This window comes from Cyprinodon tularosa, unplaced genomic scaffold (genome assembly GCF_016077235.1).
Source record: "Cyprinodon tularosa strain WSP-4 unplaced genomic scaffold, ASM1607723v1 ctg479, whole genome shotgun sequence".
In the NCBI taxonomy this organism is placed as follows: Eukaryota; Metazoa; Chordata; class Actinopteri; order Cyprinodontiformes; family Cyprinodontidae; genus Cyprinodon; species Cyprinodon tularosa.
Window position 1 is genome coordinate 110,221 of NW_024039206.1, and position 20,182 is coordinate 130,402.

Here is a 20,182-nt window from a genome sequence, read left to right on the forward strand (position 1 = left end):
AATTTCTCCTTTTCTTTTTCGCTTCATTGAATTTTCTTCCTGGCCTCCATTCTGTGGCTCTTTATGCGCGTTTGGCCGCCTGCTGTGAACGGGAACTCAAAACGTCTCCTTTGTTTATGACTCCAGTGAAGGTTTGCTCCGATGGGTCACAATAAATTAATCTTACCAGAAATCAAATCCGGCCCCTTCGAACAAACTGAAAAAAAAAGATCAGGCATAAATCCATCATGTATATCAGAGTAATATCTGTGAAAATACAGATATTTCTAGTAGGAAAAGAGCAAATGGAGTTTCTAGAAGTCAAACCAAGCATCTTGATTGTTTTAGTGTTACTGTTCAGCTGAGCGGAACTATGACCTCAATGCACACTCGTTCTCCCTGTAAATGTCCGATGCTTTTACCTGACAGATGATTAACAAAGCTATTAAAATGCCTGCTTTACAAGTCGGCTCATTATTGTTTATTGTGGCAGCAGTGGTTTGGGCTGGACTTTAGCCGGGTGGAGGCTGTGAATTAAACCTATATGTAGATAAGATCCGGTCGGTTCCTAGAGTTCGGTTCTGTGATGTCGGCACACTTCTTCTGTTCAGAAAACAGTTTTCACACCGAGTTCCATGGATCATTCAGAAACGACAGCTTACGGTTTGAATTTGTTAAAAATCGCTCATCGGTGGAGTCCAGTGTATTAACGCCGGCGCAATTCATGAGCGAAACTTCACGCAATAAGTCTTTCTCAGTGCTAAAATACATAACCAGTTCAAAACGTCACCTGTGGACTGCAGCGTTTGATCAGCTCTAATCACAGTGCCTTTCCCGTTTTCTCTTTTTAGCCTCAGAAGGTTTAAACTTTTTCCTTTTCATGACCAGCGGTCGAGCAGGTGGAAAAATAGCAGAGCTAAAGCCTTAGCTCCATGACGATATGACAGCCTGTGGCCGTAAAGCCATACGTTCTTCCAGGTCACATGACCTGACCAATCGCGGTCTGTCATCTCCCAACTTACATAGTTGGTATTACAAGAGGGAAGCCCCAAATGCTTACTTTGTTAGTCTTAAGCCACATTTACACTAGCCTGGGTGCCATTCCGAACTTAGTCCCGCCCACAACGTTTGAGGTCGTGAAGTTCGGTCTGGCATTGCTCAATAGTAGCGCGAGTATGCTCGCACAATATCTGGCGGGCCAATCAAATTGTCAGGGCGGGCTTTATACGATGATGGACAGATGATCAACAGTAACGTAATCAACCACGTCACCAAAGCGCGCTTGGGTGACAACAACAATGGCTGCCGCTGGAGAGTTGAGGTGTGTAGATTCTGCTATTAGGTCTGTTCTAGAAGATATCGACAGCAAATTCATCTTAAAAGAGGAACAGAGAAACGCGATCAAGGCTCATCTTCTTATTCTAGGCGTGCAACTGCACGCTTTGATTTTTGTTGACAACAACTATGCGTCGCTTAACATACGTCACGCACTCCGTTGCTCTTATTGGTTGTAGGTCTATCCAATTGAGTGCAGAGGCATTTTTTTTCCTGGTTCGTTCAAAACACGCCCCATAATCACAGCTCTATGGAGCAGCATCAGACTCATTCTGACTAGAATTGAGTAGGACTACGTCAGGCTACATTTACACTACCTTCTGGAACCGTGCCGAGATCGGTCCGAGCAGTGTGGAACGCACAACTGAACCAAACTGCTCCAAACACAACGCGCTAAACTGGTAGCCTCGTGAGACCATCCTGATCTCGCGAGCTTTCAAGGTTTCACTCGCAGATCAGTCTGGAGACTCTCCGTTGAAGAAAATTTGGAGCCGTTCACCAAACGAACGTCCAATCAGCGTTGGCTTTGAGGCGGGTTGAGGTGTGACGCAACGAGAAGCGCGACAGTTCAGTCTAAAGAACATGGCGGCTTCAGCCGATGAAACTAGCGTTAGCGTGGCTATCGAGCAAGTTTTATCGGAATTACAGAGTATTTCTTCACTGAAAGAAGAGCAAAACACTGCTCTGGAGGCTTTTCTCAGAGGAAAAGATGTTTTTGCTCTTCTCCCGACTGGTTTGGCAAGAGTTTGATCTATCAATTGGCTCCTCTTCGTCGTCGCTCTGTTAGTACGTCATATGCTTCGTTGATCTGATTGGTTTATTTGGCCCGACTATCACCAACATAGGCCAATCAGCTAACCAGTATTTTCGCCCCTTCCCAAAATTACTTCAACGGAAGGTTTCCAGATGGATATGCGGAGCAAATCCATCTGGAGGAGTCAGGTTACTAAACTGGTACTAGTTCATCAGTAGGGCTCGGCGCGGTTCAGTTCTGGCTCGGTTCTCAGATAACAAAGAGCGCATGAGCAGATCGTGTCATCTCCTCACAGTCAGCCTTCGTAATCATGCAATTTCAGACATTCCTAAAAATCCTAGCTTCCCTACCGTGCCACATGATTTCCAGCATCTGTAAGCCCTAATTAGACTATCACTTGTTGTATCCACTTCCCAAAAGCTGACTCTGTCGATTAAATTCATCAAAGGCTGCCCTCTTCGCCTGACTCTCGGCAAACAACGAAATATCTCAATGATAACAAAACATAACTTCCTGAATGTTACGGGCACCGCTATGTCGGTTTGGTTGTTTCCCTCTAGAGAGCAGTACCGTAGATGGCCACTAGGAGGCAAGGCACCGTGCTAGCGTGATGTGTAAACGGTCGTAAGGAACTGATCTCAGCACGGTTTGGTTTTCAGAGGGTCGTGTAAATGGTGCTATAGTGCCAAACCCTCGATATTGGCCTGAGGAATCATTTAAAATAACTCTCCTTAGGTCACAAAGTCCACGCTGCGTCTCTGAGGAATCTTTGGATATCCGATTTTTAATTGATTAATTGCAAAACTAATCAACAGATGAATTTGCAAAATAATCGTTATTAGCAGATCTAATTATGACCCTTTTTGCTTTCTGTATCTCACTCTCTCGTTCCCCACCACGGCTGTAGATCCTTAAAAAACATTAAACAGTCTCTTAAGTTCAGCTCCAGTCCTGCATTGTTTTGGTGCTGATTGCTCTGGGTTTCATTTATATGGCCTCATATTCTGCTGTGCTCTGACGCTCTGATATGACTGTATGGATTCGATTGGAAAAATGTGTTTAACACTTTTTTCTTTTTTTTTTTTTACAAGATTTCCTCCTCTTAAACCATTGGTGTAACGTCTGCACACCCGTTTACAGCTCCAATTTCGCATGTTGTGAACTTTAAATCATGTGTTTAAAAATATAAGTTGTATAATTTGGATCTGTGATTGCTTGCGCTTATCGTTTTATGTTTTCCATTTGAGCGCAGCGTGCTGGAGCTGTGCAGCTTGTGTCCCTGAGTGCGTCTGCTGCTGCGCTGTGCCCTGGTGGCCTCTCGCCGGCTGCTGCCGGGTGGAGCCGGCGCTCTTTGGTGAACCACAATTAAGTTAATTCTTTAATTGCAGATAAATGGAACGAATACCACACACAGCGAGAACATGAAAAAGCACAACCGAGCAGTGGGAGCATGAGAGTGCACTTATTTGCACCGTATGCAGACGCACGAGCATAAAGGGCTGTAAATAGTTTTTAATTAGAGAAACTGAAACTGTCTCAGACAGAGGGACAGACATGGGACAGGGAGACAATGCAGAAAAACCAGAGACAGACCGAGAAGCTCCAAAGGAAGGATGGATGGACAGACGGGCAGACAGACAGACAGACAGACAGACAGACAGACAGACAGACAGACATGCAGAGGATCTGGGGAAAACTAACCAAGAATTAACAGTAAAGGTGAAGTCATGCAAAAAACGATGAGAAAAGTGATTTTCTTCTCCTCATTACATATTTATCTCCATGTTAATGGCGTCTCTGGTGGTCACACACTACCCGCGCCCCCCCGCACCCCCCCACCTCAAACACACACTCATGCTGGCAGGCAGAAGCAGAGGAAGAGTCAGCTGCCCTGGAGGACCTGAGCTCATTAAGGAACGAGATAAATGTTTCATGTTCTATAATTCTTTCATAGTTCTGCATTTTAATCTGCCTTGATTTACGTTTGAAAGTAAACTTTCTTACTTTGCAGCAAAGCACTCAAAAAAGAGTGTGTGGTAGTGGTGGTGGTGGGGGGGGGGGGGGGGATTTCAGAACACAAAATCACCCCAGAGAAGGTGACCTCAAAGATCCAGATCTGATGGTTGGACTGGGTCACATCACAGGTTAAAACCTGCTGACAGAAAAATGAAGCCACAAAAAATGTAGAAGAGAAGAAGAAGCTGAATGACTTGAATTGTGTTTTTAAAGCAGTCGTTTCCTGTTCTGTCTCACAGCGTAGCGTTAAAGAGCTGCCAGTTTCTGTTTGCTGTTAAGAAGCCGATCGGGAGATTTGTTTTTATAACTTTAAATTAAAAAGAACGGCTGGAACATGGTGGAAAAACTAAAAATGAGACAAAGGGTTTATAAACTCTGAGAAAACTGAAATTTAGCCGCTATTAGCTGCTAACAGTGCTAAAGTGAAGTTAGTATCTGTTTTAGAGCTTCCTGTTGGTGAAACTGGAGCTTTAACTTCCTTCCTTCCTTCCTTCCTTCCTTCCTTACTTACTTAAGTAAGTACTTCCTTCCTTCCTCCCTCCCTTCCTTCCTTCCTTCCTTACTTAAGTAAGTAGTTCCTTCCTTCCTTCCTTCCTTCCTTACTTAAGTAAGTACTTCCTTCCTTCCTTCCTTACTTACTTACTTAAGTAAGTCCTTCCTTCCTTCCTTCCTTCCTTCCTTCCTTCCTTCCTTCCTTCCTTCCTTCCTTCCTTCCTTCCTTCCTTCCTTCCTTCCTTCCTTCCTTACTTGAGTAAGTACTTCCTTCCTTCCTTCCTTACTTAAGTAAGTACATCCTTCCTTCCTTCCTTCTTTCCTTCCTTCCTTCCTTCCTTCCTTACTTAAGTAAGTACATCCTTCCTTCCTTCCTTACTTACTTACTTAAGTAAGTACTTCCTTCCTTCCTTCCTTACTTACTTACTTAAGTAAGTCCTTCCTTCCTTCCTTCCTTCCTTCCTTCCTTCCTTCCTTCCTTCCTTCCTTCCTTCCTTCCTTCCTTCCTTCCTTCCTTACTTGAGTAAGTACTTCCTTCCTTCCTTCCTTACTTAAGTAAGTACATCCTTCCTTCCTTCCTTCTTTCCTTCCTTCCTTCCTTCCTTCCTTACTTAAGTAAGTACATCCTTCCTTCCTTCCTTACTTACTTACTTAAGTAAGTACTTCCTTCCTTCCTTCCTTCCTTCCTTCCTTACTTAAGTAAGTACTTCCTTCCTTCCTTCCTTCCTTCCTTCCATCCTTCCTTACTTCCTTCCTTACTTACTCACTTACTTACTTACTTAAGTAAGTACTTCCTTCCTTCCTTCCTTCCTTCCTTCCTTCCTTCCTTCCTTCCTTACTTACTTACTTACTTAAGTAAGTACTTCTGTCCTTCCTTCCTCCCTTCCTTCCTTCCTTCCTTCCTTACTTACTTACTCACTTACGTACTTCCTTCCTTCCTTCCTTACTTAAGTAAGTACTTCTGTCCTTCCTTCCTTCCTTACTTACTTACTTAAGTAAGTGCTTCCTTCCTTCCTTCCTTACTTACTTAAGTAAGTACTTCTGTCCTTCCTTCCTTCCTTCCTTACTTACTTACTTAAGTAAGTACTTCCTTCCTTCCTTCCTTGCTTCCTTCCTTCCTTACTTACTTACTTACTTAAGTAAGTGCTTCCTTCCTTCCTTCCTTACTTACTTAAGTAAGTACTTCCTTCCTTCCTTCCTTCCTTCCTTCCTTCCTTCCTTACTTAAGTAAGTACTTCCTTCCTTCCTTCCTTCCTTCCTTCCTTACTTACTTAAGTAAGTACTTCCTTCCTTCCTTCCTTACTTGAGTAAGTACTTCCTTCCTTCCTTCCTTACTTAAGTAAGTACATCCTTCCTTCCTTCCTTCCTTCCTTACTTAAGTAAGTACATCCTTCCTTCCTTCCTTACTTACTTACTTAAGTAAGTACTTCCTTCCTTCCTTCCTTCCTTCCTTACTTGAGTAAGTACTTCCTTCCTTCCTTCCTTCCTTCCTTCCATCCTTCCTTACTTCCTTCCTTACTTACTCACTTACTTACTTACTTAAGTAAGTACTTCCTTCCTTCCTTCCTTCCTTCCTTCCTTCCATCCTTACTTACTTAAGTAAGTACTTCTGTCCTTCCTTCCTCCCTTCCTTCCTTCCTTCCTTACTTACTTACTCACTTACGTACTTCCTTCCTTCCTTCCTTCCTTCCTTACTTAAGTAAGTACTTCTGTCCTTCCTTCCTTCCTTCCTTCCTTCCTTCCTTCCTTCCTTCCTTACTTACTTACTTAAGTAAGTGCTTCCTTCCTTCCTTCCTTACTTACTTAAGTAAGTACTTCTGTCCTTCCTTCCTTCCTTCCTTCCTTCCTTCCTTCCTTACTTACTTACTTACTTAAGTAAGTACTTCCTTCCTTCCTTGCTTCCTTCCTTCCTTCCTTACTTACTTAAGTAAGTGCTTCCTTCCTTCCTTCCTTACTTACTTAAGTAAGTACTTCTTCCTTCCTTCCTTCCTTCCTTCCTTCCTTCCTTCCTTCCTTCCTTCCTTCCTTCCTTCCTTCCTTCCTTCCTTCCTTCCTTCCTTCATTCCTTCCTTCCTTCCTTACTTACTTACTTACTTAAGTAAGTACTTCCTTCCTTCCTTCCTTCCTTGCTTCCTTCCTTCCTTCCTTCCTTCCTTAAGAAAGTACTTCCTTCCTTCCTTCCTACCTTCCTTCCTTCCTTCCTTCCTTCCTTCCTTCCTTCCTTCCTTCCTTCCTTCCTTCCTTCCTTCCTTCCTTCCTCTGCTGTTACAGTGCATCATGGCACATTGACAAAGAACCGCATTTAATACATTTGAAAAAACTGATGATCATTATTATTACTTTCCTCAAATTGTGCCGTTTAGATGCTCTGATGTCATTTACTGAAAAGAAAAAGAAATAATAATAATTTTAATAATTTTTTTCAGTTTACTCTAAATAATGTGTGGAAGCCCAAATTATAGTTACATGCTTTAGTTATTTAATTTAAGTTTCTCTTAATTATTGGAGGGAAAACTTCAATTAAAGTGACACTATAAAACAGCAATAAAACAATCAGAAGCAATGAACCAAAGATGAATAAGCTTTGGTGTCAAATATGTGTTTAAACCCCAGAACAACAGCAAGATGGCGGCCGCAGCTATTTAGCAGGCGTGAGTCTCCACAGTAGAAGATGAAAGGCTGTGCAGAGAGGAGAATAAAAGCAGAATAAGAAGCAGCTTTGACTTTGCTTTTAATATAAAGAGATAAAATGGAGCATTATGGAGCTTTATTTGAAAGAAGAAGCTGGAAACTGGTTTAGAGCCTCATGATGAGTTGTTCTCCTGTAGCAGTGAGCAGTTTGATTTTCCAAATAGACGAGAAGCTTGTGGAAGGATTTCATCTTGCAAAAGCATTTCTACCAGGTTCAAAGAAAATGTTGTTAAACCTCTAAACTTGAAGCAATTCCTAACAAACGATCCTCTCTCTCATCATCGAGGCATTTAGGAAGGAGAAACAGTCCTGGTCCTTCTAACTGAGCCTGAGTGTCTAAAAGGGTAATTATCTGGTTTCAAACGTCTGCGTTGATGAATCTGTGCATAAAAAAGCGGTTAAAGAGCAAAACTAGTGAAGTTAAATCTGTGGCTTTTAAATGGGACTTCGTTTAGAGAGAAAAGTACAAGAATGAAGGTGAAGCTTCTAAGACTGAATAGGAAACATGGAGGAGTAACTTCCCAGCTCATTTAGCTTCCTCCATTTCTTTTTAACTCCGACTGCGAAGCTTTTTCCAAGCTGATGGTTTAGAGCGGATCCTCTTTTAGCTGTGATCTCTCCTCCTTCTCTCTGCGGAGGTTTGTAAACCAAAACCATGATCTTTTCATAACCCTAACACAATAGTTTTTATCCCCAGAGTGGGTGACAGGTCAGTAAACACTCATCACATGAGTCACTTTTCCAACCTTTTTAAAGTCAGAAACATGCGTTTCTCGTTTTTAGGAAATAAAATGAAACGTTTAGAAAGCTATTTTCTACGACGTTCAGACCTGGAGGTGTTCCCCTCTGCTCGGCTGCAGTGACATCAGGCTCTTGCCCTTTTCGGTTTCTAATTAAATCTACCAGAGAGAGCAGATCGCTTTAATAGTTTTCACCTGGATTTCATGACCGCCGCACACCCGGGAGTTGCTGCGCTCTCACACTGATTTTTTTTTATTTATTTATTCGTTTATTTGATAGGGACAAGTATGTTTCATGCATCATGTCACACACTATAACATTTTAGCTAAGGCTAATTCTCAATGTCTGTCCCCAGTTAGGCTTTTACACAAACACAGTGACTGTACACAAGAAGAACAGAGCAAATTACACAATAAAACATCACCAGCAGTTGTTGCTCCTGCTGCGCTGAGCTCTCAGGAAAGACAGAAATACGCCAGAGCTTAACGCATGCAGCAGATTTATTCATGATCTGGAACATTTAGACGTTTAACACCTTTAATTCACTGATCTTCTCTAACAAATAACATGCATGAACCTCAAACCTCCTCAGCAGATTTTTATAAAGTCAAATTTTAAGGTATTTTGATGGATTCTTACTAAGAAGAGCAAAAGTCTAACTTTTGTGCAGTGAGACACGTGCATATTTATCCTTCTACGTGTCTCAGTTAGAATAAATAGAACAATGTCCCACGATCGGCATCACAAAATATGAATGACAAAATGGAAAATCCTAAATCCCATTTGCGAGCCCACTCCTCCCACTAAAGCCCACATTTCCACTGTGGAGGGTCCCTCATTTGTTCCTGTGCTAATGGTGGACGGCCAATAAGGGGCCAAAGCTGTCAGATCTAAATATTATCTTATAAAAAAACGGAATATTGCACTTTTTTGTGAGAATGTCGGCCATAAATCACGGACAGTCACGAATGTTCGACACATTCCACGGTTAATGATGATGGACGCTTTACAGCACATCTAAACATAATTGAGCTGATTTCAATATAAAAAGGATCTCTCACTGGAAAAAAAAAATCTAGATAAGTCATTTTTTCTTAAAATAAGGGCATTTGTTCTTGGATTGAAGAGGTAAAAGAGACATTTTGCCAATGGAACAAGACAATTTACACTTAAAATGAGAAAATGCAATTGGTTTGTCTTATTTCAAGTGCATATTATCTAATTGTTGTATTTTAAGAGTAACATACTCATTCCATTGGCAAATTACAGTATCTCATTTACAAACTCAAATTAAGGGTAAATACACTTCATTTAAGAAATTTTTTACTTATTTCTAGATTGTTTTTCCAGTGCTTTGTTTGTGCTTTTCTGAAATGAACCTCACTGCAAAAACATTCTAGAAATAAGTAAAAATTTCTTAAATTAAGTGTATTCACCCTTAATTTGAGTAGGTAAATTAGATAGTCTGCCAATAGAATGAGTAATTTTACTCTTAAAATAAGATAATTAGATATTATGCACTTGAAATAAGACAATGCAATTGTGTTTTCTTATTCTAAGTATAAATTGTCTTGTTCCGTTGGCAAAATGTCTCTTTTACCTCCTCAATTCAAGAACAAATGCACTTATTTTAAGAAAAACTTACTTGGAGACTCTCCGTTAAAGAAAATTTGGAGCCGTTCACCAAACGAACGTCCAATCAGCGTTGGCTTTGAGGCGGGTTGAGGTGTGACGCAACGAGAAGCGCGACAGTTCAGTCTAAAGAACATGGCGGCTTCAGCCGATGAAACTAGCGTTAGCGTGGCTATCGAGCAAGTTTTATGGGAATTACAGAGTATTTCTAAACTGAAAGAAGAGCAAAACACTGCTCTGGAGGCTTTTCTCAGAGGAAAAGATGTTTTTGCTCTTCTCCCGACTGGTTTCGGCAAGAGTTTGATCTATCAATTGGCTCCTCTTCGTCGTCGCTCTGTTAGTACGTCATATGCTTCGTTGATCTGATTGGTTTATGTGGCCCGTCTATCACCAACATAGGCCAATCAGCTAACCAGTATTTTCACCCCTTCCCAAAATTACTTCAACGGAAGGTTTCCAGATGGAAATGCGGAGCAAATCCATCTGGAAACCAGGTTAGGGTAGAGTACCCAACAGTTGGAACGTTTGTACATTTTCTTATTTAGGTAAAAGTCAAGAAGTATTTGGTTAAAAAGTTATTTGCACTGGAAACGATCAAGAAATAAGTAAAAAATGTCCTAAATTAAGTTTGTTTCCCCTTAAGTTGACTAGGTAAATGAAATAGTTTGCCAATGGAATGAGTATTTTACTCTTAATATAAGATAAGATATAATAAGATAAGTCATTTTTTCTCAAAATAAATGCATTTGTTCTTGGATTGAGGAGGTAAAAGTGACATTTTGCCAATGGAACAAGACAATTTAGATTTAAAATAAGAAAACACAATTACATAGTCTTATTTCCAGTTCATTTTCTCTAATTATTTTATTTTGAGAGTAAAATACTCATTCCATTGGGAAACTATCTCATTTACCTACTCAAATTAAGGGTGAATACACTTATTTTAAGATATTTCTACTTATTTCTAGATCGTTTTTCCAGTGTGATGTAACAGTTGCAAGAAAACAGGGAAAATCCAGAGCGAGTCTATGCACTGCAAAAACGATCTAGAAATAAGTAAAAAAATTCTTAAATTAAGGGAATTTACACTTAATTTGAGCAGGTAAATAAGATCGTTTGCCAATGCACTGCAAAAACAATCTAGAAATAAGTAAAAATTTCTTAAATTAAGTGTATTCACCCTTAATTTGAAGAGGTAAATGAGATAGTTTGCCAGTGGAATGAGTAATTTTACCCTTAAAATAAGATAATTAAATAATACGCACTTGAAATAAGACAATGGAATTGTGTTTTTTTATTTTAAGTGTAAATTGTCTTGATCCATTGGCAAAATTTCTCTTTTACCTCCTCAATTCAAGAAGAAATGCACTTATTTTAAGAAAAAACTAACTAGTCTAGATTTAGATTTTTTGCAGTGTGGATTGAGTATTTTTACTCTTAGAACAAGATAATTAGATAATATGCATTTGAAATAAGACAATGCAGTTATTTTTTCTAATTTTAAATGTAGATTTTCTTGTTCCATTGGCAAAGTGTCTCACTTACCTCCTCGATTCAAGAAAAAAAATTACTTAAAAAAAAATACTTATTTAGATTTACATTTTTTGCAGTGTGGAGCCTTTCAACATCCATCCCAACTTTTTTATTGAACTTTTAATCTACACGATGTTTCAAGTTCTGTTGAAATGATATATCTGCAGCTTTAGCATCAGAGCTCAATGGCATTCAGAGCAAAATGAACCAGTTTTGTGCTTCGATGGATGCAGAAGGATGAGCTTTTTGGAGGAGCATTTATTGTTGTATATAATTCTGCATTACTTATTACTGGTCTATCACACACTAATGTCTAAAACACAGTAATGTTTGTGATTAGAGAACATGTTAAAAAGGTTAGAAAAGCAAACACTGTTTCTTTGCTTTTTACTGGAATTTCTACCAGAAAGGAAACATGGAGGCAGGAAGAAAGGGCAGAGTCAGCATTTTCAGCAGGTTTCAGAGGTAGAGGTGGATTCTTGCTGCCGTTTAAACTTGAAGTCAACTTAAAGTCAGAGCGAAGTGGGGCTGAGGGACGGAGGATGCATCTTATCGTGGCGGGAATCTCTGCAGCGATAAGGGAACAAAGCAGCCAGCAGAGGATGAAGGGAAAAGATGGGATGTCTGTGGAGCTCTGCTCTCTGACATCATCATTAGTGCATGAGGGAGACCAGACCTCACCGCGGATGCATGCCTGTGTGTGCGGACACTGATCCAGGAGAAGCTGCTGTCAGCACCAATAAGCAGAGAAGGGATAGGGGTAGATTTCACTATCCTCACTAAGATTTACTCTAAATGTAGCCAATAAGTGTCTGAGTAAGCCGGGTGGGGGGGCTGTGGTCGTCGTTAAGGCCAGGAAACATCTTTTCCTGACCGTCTCTGCTTTGGGCTTGCCTGCTTTCTTCAATCCTTCTCCAGTTTGTAGTGAAAGGAACAGAAAAGGAGTGAATTCCTGTAAACTGGTCCTTCCTTTCTTCCTTCCCTCTGGAGTCCCTGTGAGTAAAATCCTGGTCTGCTCTGCCCACAGTATTATTGAAGTAATACCCTGTTATTATTGAGGAGAGAGGGAGAAACGAGAAAGGACTATTATCTTTATGTAGCTCCTTTAATTTTAATGTGCCACAGATTTATAGCTGGACATTCCAGTGGCGACGCCCCTCCCTGCTCTTTAAGACGGCGGGCGGGACGCCACCACAACGCTCTCACAACAGCCACTACCTTCTGACAAACAACCTCCCAGCGCTTCGCCCCGGCCTCCTCACAGCTGTCAAACAGCCTCCGCTGCTCCTGACAGCCAGAGGACCCCCCCCCCCCACCGCACCCCACCTGGAAGCCTCTGAGTTTAAAGCTGCTAAACATTGAGCTGCCTCTGTCTTAACCCAGATTACTGAATAATCTGAGGGGATAAAAATCTGTCAGTAGCTTGACCAACAGAAGTTGGACTCTATATCGATAAGAAATGTCTGGATTGATAAATGTTTGTTAGATCTTTAGCTTTTTACTCTTAAAATAAGATAAGATATAATAAGACAAGTCATTTTTTCTTAAAATTAGTGCATTTGTTCTTGGATTGAAGAGATAAAAGAGACATTTTGCCAATGGAAAAAGACAATTTACATTTAAAATAAGAAAACACAATTGGTTTGTCTTATTTCAAGTGCATCTTATCTAATTATCTTATTTTAAGAGTAAAAATATTCATTCCATTGGCAAACTACTTCATTTACCTACTCAAATTAAGGGTAAATACACTTGATTTAAGAAATTTTGACTTATTTCTAGATCGTTTTTCCCAGTGTACCTTTAAATTAGAGGAGTAAATAGATGAAAAAACCGAATCATCGATGAAATGTTAAAACATTTCAGCACCGATATGCAGTAAACGCCAGTTTTAAAGGTGCTCATTGGAAAAATTATCTAGAAAGAAGTAAAAATTTCATAAATTAATTGTAGGTTAATGAGATATTTTTCCAATGGAATGAGTATTTTTGCTCTTAAAATAAGATAATTAGATAATATGCACTAGAAACAAGCAGTGATGGGACTAACGGCGTTGAAAGTAACTAATGCCGTTACCTTGTTTTAGTAACGAGTAATCTAACTAATTATCTTGACTGTAACTATAACGCAGTTACCATTGCAGACACCCCGTTACTGCGCGTTACTCAGGTCGCACAATGAACCTTTTTTCATGATAGGACTCGTGCGCAGCTGCGTGAAGCTGACACCCCACCCACGTCAAAAAACTCTGCAAATAGACTGAATGGTTAGTGCAACGTTAGTGCAGATTTGTGCAGAAAAAAAATATTGTTTGTGCTACTTTTGTTTAAGAGATATTAAATATTATTTTTTAGGTCATCCAGAGGTGCGCGCCTTGTCATGAGAGAGGGGAGGATGAGAATGGCTGATGTATAGTGAGATTCCGTCTGTCAGTTGAATAGGTGGGTGTTTCCGCTGGTGGGTGTTAACGTACAGCACACACAGAGAGATGGAGAGTGAGGAGGACTCCAGCAGCAAAACAGCGTTTTCCACATGGAAATACCGGTGTTACGTCGAGCTGCGTTTCCCCATCACATACGGTTTCCTCTGCATCTCCGCACAGCGCAGGCGGCAAGAGTCACCGCGCAAGCGACAGGAAACGCGCATGCTAGCTAAAGGCGCGCAACAGTCGCCCTGTGCTCGCGCCACAGGAGAACTATGGAGAGCGGGAACGATCAAATGATAGCCTTTATGGATGGATGGATGGATGGATGGATGGATGGATGGATGGATGGATGGATGGATGGATACTCTGACTTTTCAACCTACTGTATTTTTTATTTTAAACATTATTTGATGGCCTTTGTGGCAGGGATGGAGATCCATATTTTATGTCACACACAGAGAATAGATCTAGATAGATAGATGGATAGATAGATGTTGCAGTATCTATAACAACCCAAACACACAGGATTTCAGAATTAGACATCCCCAGTTATTAATTTCACCAGATCTGAACGCCCTGTTAAAAAACTTCACATGGCGTCCCCCCCTGATGTCATTTACGTTGAGTTGCAATAAATGCTAAACTCTCTGCAGGTTCTTGTCTTTGTCGTCCGCTCTATTCAGCTGGCTTTGGAAACACACGGCGAGAAGGTGGGGGCTGGGTGGTGAGGGTTACGGGGGCGAGAAACGCAAAAGTAACGCAATAGTTACTTTTACTAGTAACTAGTTACTTTTATTGTGGAGTAACTCAGTTAGTAACGCAGTTACTTTTTGGGAGAAGTAACTAGTAACTATAACTAATTACTTTTTCAAAGTAATGTGCCCAACACTGGAAACAAGACAGTGCAATTGAGTTTTCCTATTTTAAGTGTAAATTGTCTTGTTCCATTTGCAAGATGTCTCTTTTATCTCCTCAATTCAAGAACAAATGCACTTATTTTAAGAAAAAATTACTTATCTAGCTTTCAATTTTTTGCAGTCTCCACTTTAAAAAAAAATGAGCGTGGAAGAACATGCAGGAGTCCATTTCTCCTCATGCACGCTCTGTTAAAAATGTGCTGTTCTCAAAGCTCATACAAGCTTCCTGTGTCCGCAGACAGCAGGTTCTATATAGTGGACTTTATAGTGAACTCAGTTAACTGACCGTTCAGACAGATGATCACTGCTTTTTGCTCCGTTGGTCACTTAACTCCTCCTCCACTGCACGGTGCAACACCCTATGGCGACTGCGGGCCGCTGTGACAGAAAATTCCATAATTCTTTGCAAGGAGAGTTCCCCACGCAAAGCATTCTGGGATATATCCGCCTCTTCTGAGGCCTTTCTTTTTTTCGTAGAAACTTCTTCTCTTATGACCCATTTTCAAAGAACCGTGGTGAGAAAGGTGAGCTTCAGTGACCGTCTGAAACCGTAGCTTACCAGAGATATATACGCCTGAAAGTGAGCAGAAAAAGATAGCTAACGGGACGAATACGTAGGACGGCCTTACGTAACAATATCACCAGAATGATTGACAGTTAGGAGGACCACTTATTGAGATGATCCAACCGGAAATAAAAGATTGTGCACTACACCTTTAAATATGCAGTGTCAAAGTACATTGACTCTTTTAGAGTTATTACAACAACTGGAGTAAGATATACACTATATAGAGAGTTAATTTAACACTAATTCAGACCAAATGCACTCGGATTAGTGTTAAATTTAACTTAAATTTAAATATGATCCAGAAATAAGTAAATATGTATTGTGTATTTACCCTTAATTTTAGTAGGTAAGTGAGACGATCTGCCAATGGAATTAGTATTTTTACTCTTATACGAAGATAATTAGATAATATGAGCTTCAAATAGGACAATGCGTTTATTTTTTCTTATTTTAAATGTTCCAAAGAGTCTCACTTACCTCCTCAATAAAAATCCCTTATTTTAGGAAACAATAACTTATTTAGATTTCATTTTTCTGCAGTGCTGTTTTGAAATAATGTTTTTAAACTGAATTATAATCTTCCTTCCTTTCCTACTTTAACAAACTCCATTATTAATGAAATCAAAGGCAGATCAGCTGTCGAAGAGGATTCAGGGTTCATTTTTTTGATGTGATGAGGAGAATCATGGCCTCTGGAATCCGTATGCATGCTACATTACTTCATAATGTTTTCTTACGGCTGACCTTGAACAGCCCCATCCATCAGAGATTCTGAATGAGCTGGTTAAATAGTGTCTGCGCCGGAAGACGCTTCCAGCTGGTTGGTGTTTCACTACAGCTAATCTTACACACATTAGGTCAAAGGTTTACTGGATGGAACGGCCTTTAAAGGCGGCCCTGCAGCAAGTTAATGGCGCATGACGGCGTGAAACACTTGTTCTCACCCTTTGTCCCCCTGCAGCCCAGACTACTGTGTGCTACAGTTAATGGATGCTTTATAAGACGAGTTGCATCACAGTGTTCTGAACTTTTTTTTCTTATTAAATGGATTTCAGTTTTGGTTTGGATCAGGGGTCACTGTGCCCCATTAATCAGCTCTACTTTCTGTCCCGCCAGGCGCTTCACAGACCACCGCCACACCCAGCAAAGGAGCACCGCCTGTCCCCGATGCGTGAGGAGCCGTTACCTGCTCAGCCCACTGAGGAGAGGTCGCAGAATGTGGGAGTCGGAGCAGCGGGTGGATGTGCTCCCGCTGCTGCGGCAAGTAGCGCTGGCAGCAACAAGAAGCCACGATCACGCACTAAGGTACAAACACGGACATGATGTCATGGTGGGGCTTATTCTGCACATATAGATGCATCCTTCCCCAGCTGGACTTAACAGCATTCAGCCATTCGGTTCTGCAGAGGCCTGCTAATGAGATCAGGTGCTGGAGAGGGATGCATCTGGACTTGGGCCCCAAATAAAGCTTTACAATTTTATTTACCCTTCCAAAGAACAGACTTAGGTTGTTTTTTGTGAGAGATGCTCTGTTCAGTCTGGATGAGGCCGAGGCGTTTAGCAAGGAAAACTTATGCTGGTGAAAACACATTATCTCACAAACACGCACAAAAACATGTAATAAAATAAGCAGCAAAGGAGAAAAAAGTTGCAATCACAGAAAACAGTGGAAACGTGGTGCAAACACAAAAACCTGCTGCAAACATATAAATGATGCTAACACACAAACACATAACACATGCACAGACAAAATGGTGCAAGTAGCGAAAACAACTGCAGGTTAAAAAACAAAACTGCAAGGGGGGAAAAAAATGAAATACCAGAAAAGAGTGGAAACGTGGTGTAAACACAAAAACCTGCTGCAAACCCATAAACGGTGCTAACAGACAAAAACAAAACACATGCTAAGAAAAAAAATGCTGCAAGTCGCGAAAACAATTGCAGATAAAAAAAAGCTGCAAAGTAGAAAAACAATCACAGAAAACAGTGGAAACATGGCGCAAACACAAAAACCTGCTGCAAACACATAAACGATAACCTGACTCCGCCAGATGGATTTGCTCCGCATATCAATTTGGAAACCTTCCGTAGAAGTAATTTTGGGAAGGGGCGAAAATACTGGTTAGCTGATTGGCCTATGTTGGTGATAGACGGGCCAAATAAACCAATCAGATCAACGAAGCATATGACGTACTAACAGAGCGACGACGAAAACACAACCACAAGTCAGGCTACTCTTGCCGAAACCAGTCGGGAGAAGAGCAAAAACATCTTTTCCTCTGAGAAAAGCCTCCAGAGCAGTGTTTTGCTCTTCTTTCAGTGAAGAAATACTCTGTAATTCCGATAAAACTTGCTCGATAGCCACACTAACGGTAGTTTCATCGGCTGAAGCCGCCATGTTCTTTAGACTGAACTGTCTGAAGTTTTTCTTAGCTTGTATTTGTTTTTGTTACCTGCAGCATTTATTTCCTTGAATAAGTTTAGTTTGTCATCCTCTTTTTTTTGTGTTTGCTAGTCTAAATTTGGGCGCTACGACTTCTTTTGAATTTGTTGTGACATTACGTACGCACAGTGTTCACCACCTTAAAAACTGGTTTATGCTCAGAAACCAGGTTGTCTGAGTGTGTGTGTCGTAGTTAATGCAGTTAATGCAGATAGATTTTGTTTGTATGACTGCCATTGCGGACATGACTCGTGAAGATGGACCAGCTAGAAGAGCGAGTCTGCGAAGAAGTGAGGAAGTACCTACATCTGTACGACTCTCGCTCCTCCATGCCGAACAGCGTGTTTCTTTTCCTTTGTTTCTCTCAATTCAACTCAATATATTTTCTTTCTAGATCTCCTTAGAGGCCCTTGGCATCCTGCAAAGCTTCATTCAGGACGTGGGTCTGTACCCTGACCAGGAGGCAATCCACACCTTATCTGCGCAGCTCGACCTCCCCAAACACACCATCATCAAGTTCTTCCAGAACCAGCGCTACCACGTCAAGCACCACGGCCGCCTCAAAGAGCTGGGCGAGGGGGCTGCCGCCAGCGGAGGGGTGGACGTGAGCGAATACAGAGACGAGGAGCTGCTCTCTGGCTCCGAGGATCCAGAGTCCAGTGAGGATGGAGCCGAGGAGATCTACCAGATGGCAGAGGGGAGCAGTGGGAGCACGGGGGGCCTGAACCAGCCCCCGCCCTCCTCCAGCTCCACCTCCACTCAGTCATCCTCAGGTACCAAAGCCGCTCAGGAGGACGGCAAGGATAAGGGCCCCGGCCGACTCGGTGCTCCAATGGTTCCTGGGAGCTCCTCATCCAGTCCTCAGCAGCAGACTGACTACCAAAGGTAGAAGCTAGCAGACATCAAGAGGGAAGAAAGTGAAGAAGAAAAATTTCCTGGAACATGGCGGCACGCCGAGCTGAGATCCCGTTTGTTAAAAACGGCTCAACTGACAGTTTATTGTGACAATCTCAGATTTGTGGAACTTGTGAATTTACCTCAGAAAAGACTGCAGGGTTCTAGGAGCGGTCGTACAGCTGTGAGAAAATTACCACAAAAAAAATGTTTTCATCAATTAGATTTGTTTAAAAAAGGCAGGTATGACCTTTGCTGCACCGGACGTCCCTCCTCCAAAACCATCTGAGCACACCTCACGAGGAACAGACCCACCTGGTGAACTTTTTTCCTGCCCGGGCCTCCGTTCATCATCAAGCTTTAATCCACTGAGGGGGAAAAAGGCAGAATTCTACTTCAAAACTCACTGGTTTAGCACTTAAAGTTCACAAAGACAGAGGCTTTTCAAGCCTGATCTCCTGGAGGAACAGGAGGATGAGGGGGGGGCAGCAGAGAGACGCCCCTGACCTCTTCCCTGCTCCACCCATTAAAAGCGTGGTGGAAGGAAAATAAAGAAGGTTTAAAGACAGGGTCTAGATGTTCTGCAACCAAACAATCAGTCACTTTATGTGCGGTAGTCCCCCCCCCCCCCCCCCCCCCCCCAGTCCTGCACTCAACTTCACCCAGCCTATTTATTGCTATCTTTATCCCTGATTATTATTATGATTATTTTTAATATTGTTGTTATTATGGTTAGGATTGCTGTCACTGCGTGCTATTTCTAGCTTTTATTTCCATGGTTTAAAACGGTGGTTTGCAGAACTGGGCGCCTGGGTGGACAACAGACAGTAAAAGTTTGCCGCTCTGTCAAAGCGGCGAGAGGGTGGACAAAAATAAAGAGAAGCGGTTACTGAGTGTTACTGGGAAATGTTGTTTAATGCCATTTTTTTTTCTCTTAGCTTTGTCCCTGAAACGATTGAGGAGAAAGAAGGAGGAATCCAGTCTGCTTCTCTTTGCTGCAGTTGATGACAATCTACTTTATGAGCTCTTTAAGAAAAGCGGCAGGTTTAACTCTGCTGGTAGCTTTTAATGTGTGTAAATACCCCCCCCCCCCCCCAAAATGGGACAAATTGCTGTTGTTATACTTGTTCCTTTTATTTTTTAATGTTTGAGCCAGTTGGAGAAACTCAGTGGAAAATCTCATCGAGGCTATTTAAAGAAAACAAAAAAACATGCTCTTCTCATTCCATGTCTGCTTCGACCATCCTGATTGGCTGCTACGCAAACAGTGAGCTGCCCTTTCAATCACTACTCTGTATGATGATATTGTGCTTTTCTGTATAACAGGAATCAGGGTTAGATTCAAGTAATGAAATCTTTTTGTCCATAAATGTTGAAGTGAATAAAAAAAAATTTGTGCAGTCAGAAATGTCTCATTTTTTTATGTTCTCAGGATCCTTTCAAAACAGAAAACAGTCAAAGAAATGCAAACTATAATATGTGATTGGTAAAACGATCTTATCTGCATAAACAGATTAGCCTTTAAATGAACTCTGAATCAATAAATCAGATTGATATTTGGAAATAAAGTAAAGAGGAAAAGGTTTTTTGTACAATATTTCTTTTTTTGCTTTGTCACACTTTGGCGCTAAAGTATAGCATGAGATACGTATGTAAACGTCACGAAAATAAATAAATGTACCATTAAATAAGAAAGAAAAAGAATATTTGCGTTTGTAAAACATGATTTAAATATTAAAGGTATAGTGGAGGATTTTGATGT

General features: G+C 41.1%; 1 protein-coding gene across 3 annotated transcripts in view; it reads left to right on the forward strand.

Annotated features, from left to right (window-relative positions):
- Window positions 1-19,828, forward strand: part of satb2 (SATB homeobox 2) — a 117,643-nt gene extending 97,815 nt beyond the window's left edge. For 2 of the 3 annotated variants that reach the window (XM_038301954.1, XM_038301955.1), the window contains 2 exons: window positions 16,179-16,388; window positions 17,921-19,828. In XM_038301954.1, coding sequence (XP_038157882.1) covers window positions 16,179-16,388; window positions 17,921-18,415 — 705 coding nt within the window. In that variant the 3' untranslated portion in view covers window positions 18,416-19,828. The remainder of the gene's footprint in view (window positions 1-16,178; window positions 16,389-17,920) is intronic. The other variant, XM_038301956.1, reaches the window with a different exon arrangement.
- Window positions 19,829-20,182: the final 354 nt, after the last annotated feature.